The 6,305-nt window shown below is 34.0% G+C and overlaps 1 protein-coding gene across 7 annotated transcripts; it reads right to left on the bottom strand.

Annotated features, from left to right (window-relative positions):
* Positions 1 to 383: 383 nt before the first annotated feature.
* On the bottom strand, positions 384 to 5,707 carry LOC109171634 (protein sym-1-like). Of its 7 annotated transcripts, XR_002052632.1 has the most exons (9): positions 5,296 to 5,707; positions 4,227 to 4,314; positions 3,609 to 3,703; positions 2,554 to 2,626; positions 2,360 to 2,452; positions 2,103 to 2,189; positions 1,883 to 1,967; positions 1,696 to 1,771; positions 1,545 to 1,571 (listed from the first exon to the last, which is right to left on the bottom strand). XR_002052632.1 is itself a non-coding variant. In XM_019320695.1 (8 exons), exons 1-7 carry the CDS (start codon positions 5,646 to 5,648, stop codon positions 1,887 to 1,889), a joined length of 870 nt encoding a protein of 289 aa, XP_019176240.1. In that variant the 5' UTR covers positions 5,649 to 5,707; the 3' UTR covers positions 384 to 526; positions 1,883 to 1,886. The 7 variants fall into 7 exon arrangements, 6 of the variants coding, with proteins under 6 accessions (XP_019176240.1, XP_019176246.1, XP_019176243.1 ...); XM_019320695.1 differs by lacking the exons at positions 1,545 to 1,571; positions 1,696 to 1,771 and adding an exon at positions 384 to 526; XM_019320701.1 differs by lacking the exons at positions 1,545 to 1,571; positions 1,696 to 1,771 and adding an exon at positions 912 to 926.
* Between the last annotated feature and the right edge of the window lie 598 nt (positions 5,708 to 6,305).

Below are 6,305 nucleotides of genomic sequence, written 5' to 3'. Positions count from 1 at the left end.
AATAATGTATATTATCAAATGAAACTATAGTAAAATTAAAATGATATTTTAGTATTGCTATAATGAAATTAATATGGAGGGAAAATGAAACTAAAAAACATAATAATATTGTCAAATAAAACTGAAATGTAATTAAAATGAATACATACTTAATAGTCCACGTTGCTACATTAACCATAGTCCACAATAAAATTTGTCTAGAAATACATTAGGGATCCATTTCGAAACTTGAAAACTAACTTAGGAGTCATTTTTTTGTATTTTTAATATTTAGCTATCCATGAAAAATGAAATCAATAAGTAATAGAGAATAAACAAAAAAGAAGCATTGAATATTGATTGAGGAAAAAAAAAAAAAGATAACTAAAAAAAGAATCCTCTTAGAAAGCAAGCTAGAAAATGTCCATTAGAAGCTGCTAGATATGGAAACAAGCCAAAATAACAAAGATTATTGTTCTGTAAAAACTTCGAAGTCGCGTTTTCAAGTCACATGAAGACCATGCCTGATAAAAATGTGTTCAGAGTTCTGCATAGTTGAATTAAGTTAAAATTCTGACCCATATTTTAACTGGACTAGACTAGAAATCACACACACAATTACAGTGTAAATATGGGATATTCAATGGGAACTATGCCCACCATTGTATCAACATTGAAGATAAATGGTAAGATTTAAAATACTTTGACATCAAATCAGAAGGGAAGGAAACAACTTGGTTGGCATAAGTAACCGCGTACTTTTATCCCTTAAAGAACATCTCCAATAGGGGTTTTAGCTCAGTTTTTTATGAAGAAAAAAACCAAATGGAGAACTTGTTTTTTTTTTTTTTTTTTTTTTTTTTAGATTCTTTCTCCTGCAAGACCCAAATTTTTTTACTGCATACACGCACATTCAATGCCCTGTCAGGCATGTGCAAAGCATTTATCTGCATTTTAAAAAAAAAAAAAAAAAAAATTGCTTTTCAGATTTTGCTTTTGTTTTTTGTTTTGTGTTTTTTACCTCCCTCCCATCTTCTTTCTCCTAGTTGACACCTCAAAAACCTCAAAAAATCTATTACTATTGAGGTTGCTCTAAGAGAGGTAGAGTTCAAAACTCCCTCTCATATGAAAAAACTAATATGACCAGCACTTTGTCCATTCTGATACATGCTTAAAGATGTCTCCTGTAGTTAAGGTCTACTTAGGACATCTCATGGTCTAACAAAAAAATAAAAGAAAAATTAAAAAAACATAAGTGAAGGCATGTGGTATCACCTCAATACAAAAGTGTTAGAGCATCCACGGGGAGGTTTTTGTAGAGTAAAAACTTGAGTGTAGGTTTTTAGACTAATGAAAGGTTGGGTTTTTCTCCTGTAAGGGTAGCATTTTTGTGAGACCCACTGTGTAAAAGAAAAAGGAATCAGTGCAGAGCAAAGCTGTGTGTGAGGCGCACTATCGCGCCCAGTTGGCGCATGCATTGCACGCTCCAGCTAGGCGTGTAAACTTTTTTTTTTTTTTTTTTTTTGGCGCCATAATTTTTTTTTTTCCTTTTTTTTTTCTTCTTCTCTTTCCATTCTCTTTCCTACATGACTCTGCAAAAACCAATGTAAAAACCCAACAAATGAGGTTGCTCTTATCATAAAGTATGGGGATAGAGCCCAAGGGGCACCATGGGAAACATCCCTATAAATAGGTTAGGTAAAATATTCCTAATACCTCTTATGACACCAAGAGCTCATAGAAACCCAAAGGCCAAAGCCACAATCTCCCATTTTCTTCCATATATTATCAACTATTCTAAATTTCTAATCAATTAATCATATTATCTGGACTTAGAAAGTAGTAAAAAATCTCTTCCCCAAGCCAGTCTAGGTTACTGTAGTTCCATGAAAAATACATATACCTGCTTATGTGGCAGAAATTTCTTTGTGGGATTTATATGAGAGGATCACATTCCATATTAAAGCAATAAAGTTGGCTACAAGCACCTGCAGAAGATGGCAATTACAATTATGAAAGGAGATGGATATTATCACTAAAGCAAAAAGGCTGAAACCAAATAAAATACTGAAAGTTCAAGGCAACAATAAAATCAAATAAATTTAAACTTAAAATGGTTAGACCTGAAAGTTCTGTGGAACAAATCGGAAATTGAGAAATTGGAAGGGTATCCATAGTTGCCAATTTGCAAGAACAGAAGAGAACCATTCCTACAAAGTCGAAATTGTAATAAGAGCATCAGATGATGATGCACCTGAGCAAAGATAGACTTCAAGGCATGCATTCAACATTATATAATGACCAAAAGCCACTCCGTAATAAATAGTTTTTGTTTTTTTAAAACAGAATAGAGAAGTAATCTGAAACTGTAATTTAGCACCTGTTGAAGCTTCGGAATCACTTGTGATGGCCGCCCTTCGAGTGTCACCAATGTAGATATGAAAACCCCAATAAAAATTGGAGTGAAAATGAACTGCATTGAACCAACTCAAACTCATAATATCAAATAAACCGATATCAAGTATCTAATTAATAATTAGTTAATTACAACAGCAACCAGATATTCTGAGAAACCTGATCAGGTATAAGGCGCACAAAAGCACCAGTTGCCCCAGGAATTGCAACCAATCTGCTCAAGTATAGGTACCTATTTAAGAAGTCAAGATCAATACACCGAAGATAAACAACTAAATTTCACTTAAGCAATCCCACAAACAGACAACCCTAAAGCTTGACAAGAGGTGCTAGGAATTTGGCAGCATGTTAAAACATGGTAGGTGGAAGGCCAGTTTAGATACACTAGAACACAAGAATATTCATGCATTTTGAAATCCTGCAGGACAAGAGTGTATAGGAATTGTTTTTTTTTTTTTTTGGTCAGGCCATGAGGTGTCCTGAGCAGGCCCTAACTGTAGGAGACACCTTTAAGCCCGTACCATACTCAGACTAATCCCTATTCGCACCGGGCCAGTCCAATTAAAGGGCAAAGTGCTGATCAGATTAGTTTTTCCATACGAGAGGGTGTTCGAACTCCCGACCTCTCTTAACGAATGAGAGTGCACGGCCACTCATGCCAACTAAGCTGGTTAGTGTATAGGAATTGTTGAGTAAGAGGAAAGAAGCCATTTTTTTTAAATTTCATTCTCAATATCCTATTATGTACATATATAAATGAAACTGTCCCTTAATCTACCCTATCTGGTTAGATGTGAATACTCTAAAGGGAGTTAAAGAATGTTTAATTATAATTAGGTCCAGATTTAGGGCATATTCAGGTATATTAAATGCAGGTCATGTTTAGATTATTTGATTAAGTAATTTAAGCCAATAGTATCTTGGTGATTTGTTATTCTTACCTTAGCCGAATATTCAACAGCTTCCTAATAGATCTAGCACCAAGTAATTTAGTATCTTTCCCAATTTGATTTAATCCTTTATTGTTGAACTGAACTGTCATTACTAGTATCTTATGGTGAAAGCATTTCGTATACATCATATGATTAGCGTTGAGTACGCATTGAATCAATAAATACTTCTCTAGTCTTAAACAGTTACCCCACCCCAAGTGTAGTATGTTTGAGTTAGAGTTTCTCAAACATGAAAAAAGCTACAAATTATGAAACAATTACCAAAAGTGCAATGCCGGGCCGACCAAGACCAGACCCAGAAATGTGAAGAGAAGCGTCCTCTTTACATCGAAAGATGGGGCATGGTCGATCCATAGCTGCAAAAGAATGTGCAATGTAGAAGTTATTTTCCATGCCTTAATGACTTGGCCCAACAACATTAGCGATTACATTATCAGAAATTGTCATGAAAGTAGATATTGCACATTATAATTGAACAAGGAAACAAAATTTGCATAATAGACCGTGGTTGCACTCAACATTACAATAGAGAAATACCAAAAGATAAACCTACTAACCCTCGAAAGAAAAAGAAATTGCAAATAAGTAAATTGTTAGAAATCATTATGAATGCTGACCAGTACATTACACAATAACAGAGAAGCAAGACTTTCATAATACTGGGTGATTACACTCACTTGAAAAACGAAAAAAGACGAAAGAACTTAGCACCCCCCCCCCCCCCCCCACCAATAAGTAAATTTTGTCATGAAAACAATACAAAAGCTATCTCAAGAAATCCAATTCTTAAGACTAAACATGCAAAGAGGGGAAAAATGATCCCTAAAAAATAATGTGAATTATTTCTTTGTATGAGTACTTAGTTTTACCAAAATTCACCTGACAGATCAAATCTCCAACACAATTCAAAAAAGCCGACGTGACAGCTTTTGTCCACACAGGGTACTTCTCAAGAAGAGATAAATACCTGCAAAAGAGATGAAATCGATTTTTCATAAGTACAAATCTGAGAATAACATTATTACAATGTGACAATGATTTAATAAATCACTTCTAGCTGTTGCACTTGCACATGTTTCATAATTCATACAATCACTAAAAACTAAGAAAGCAATAGAATAGCATTACTTCAACCACAAAATATCATACCAATTCTAGCAAAAAGAAAATGAGTAACAGCTTAGTTCATTTACAAAGTACCCTATCATATGCAGATTAAGGGAAGGGATCAGATAGAACTGTTTTGTTCTAGAAGTTAAAAAAAAAATTCAATTAATAGGATAAAACATTTCTTTACAGATATAAACGTCTAACACATATAAGCATTGCTACAAAAAAAAAAAAAAAAAAAAAAAAAAAAAAAAAATCAAGCTACAAATAAGCATTGCTACAAATAAACTTTGTACCAGTATAAAAAATCGAGCTAATATTCAATTTAGTCCTCCACTATAGTGGTTTTTCTCGATTTAATCATAAACGTCTTTTTGTGCTTAATTAGGTTCTCACTTTGATGGTTTTACCAATTGAGTCTTATGTTTAGATAGCTTTGTAATTTCACCTCTATTAATACTCAATATAGTCCTTGATTTTAGTAGTTTTACCCAAGTTAGTCACAGACTATAGTAGTTTTTCTCCATTTTAGTCCTTGATTCTAACCGTTAAGGACCGAATTGGGTAAAACTATCAAAGTCAAGACCTAATTAAGCAAAAAGATGTTTAGGCCTAAATCGAGAAAAACGCAAAGACTAAATTGGGTATTACCTCATGAAAAATCATATCGCCAACTTTCAAAATTAGATACCAAATAACAGTACAATTTCACAACTCCGAATTAAAATGATCAAATTTCAACAATTGTAAAACAAAAATGAAAAGGAAACAGGAAAACGTGAATGCACATAATTTTAAAAGCTATTCCATATATCCTAATAGTAACTATAACGGTTACCATGTAAGCAATGACCAATTACTCTCGCCCTCACCATCACTACCGCCTCCGCCGCCGGAATTACCATCACCAAAGCCACCATCCCCGCCGTCGCCGCCTGAACTGCCGTCAGAAACCGCTGAAAGCGGGGTAAGAGTCGACTCGGGTTCAAAAGGATTCGATGTTTTCATCCCTTGAGCTGAAGAAAAAGAATTAGGAGGGGAAGGGTGGGTCGACAAGCATTGTGCTTGCAGAGGGTTGTGTTGAATTCGAGTGAGCTGAGTGGTGAAATGCAGAGAGGGTATACGTGGAAAACCATCCAAGCGTAACGTCAGCAGAGATTTATGGGTTAGAATGACGGCGTTCGACGCCATGGTTTCTTTGTATGATGTTCAGCACCTTCCGAGGCTTCCCTATCCGTTTCAATAATTCAAATTCATTAGTCTATTTCAGTTTGGAGTTTGGAGAGCAAATTTGTACGTGTAACATAATAAAAAAAAATTTACATAAGTAAATTATTTGTGTATCGAATATTCATTATACAAAAATGATGTATTTTCAGTATTTAAATAATAATTTTTCTGAATGCAAGGTATATTTTTAATATATTAAAAGTACATTATTTGTGTACAGAATGTATATTATTTGGTAATATACAAAATAATGTACTTTTAGTGCTCAAATAATTTACTTTCAAATGATATACTTTATGTATATAAATAATGTACATGCAAATTCATGTTAAAATACACGGGAAAATGCATGGTTGTGTCTTAAGCCGTGCCAAATAAGGCAGTGAGCATCATTTTCTAGACTGATTTTGGCACGGGCAGTGGCACGACCATGTCTATGCACATGTCACCCTACTCTGTTTGTATTTAAGTGCGATTTTACTCATTTATTCTTGGTTCCGACCCATAATCGAACCCTACGTATTTTTTTTTACCTTTATTTTTATATTTTTAAGTTAGATTAGACATAGATTTAGGTTCTTTAATATTTTGGAGGCTTGTAAATTGTAATCAAGGATT

The sequence above is a fragment of the Ipomoea nil genome, unplaced genomic scaffold (assembly GCF_001879475.1).
Source record: "Ipomoea nil cultivar Tokyo-kokei standard unplaced genomic scaffold, Asagao_1.1 scaffold0322, whole genome shotgun sequence".
In the NCBI taxonomy this organism is placed as follows: domain Eukaryota; kingdom Viridiplantae; phylum Streptophyta; class Magnoliopsida; order Solanales; family Convolvulaceae; genus Ipomoea; species Ipomoea nil.
Note: the sequence above shows the minus strand (reverse complement) of the source record. Positions and strands in the feature narration are given on the sequence as shown.

Excerpts from the sequence above, each read along its gene's own strand:
- LOC109171634 (XM_019320695.1), bottom strand. The coding sequence starts at position 5,648 with ATGGCGTCGAACGCCGTCATTCTAACCCATAAATCTCTGCTGACGTTA. Across the intron at positions 3,704-4,226 it reads TTGGAGATTTGATCTGTCAG|CTATGGATCGACCATGCCCC; the intron begins GTGAATTTTGGT and ends ATTCTTTTGCAG. Across the intron at positions 1,968-2,102 it reads TTGTTCCACAGAACTTTCAG|GTGCTTGTAGCCAACTTTAT; the intron begins GTCTAACCATTT and ends CATCTTCTGCAG.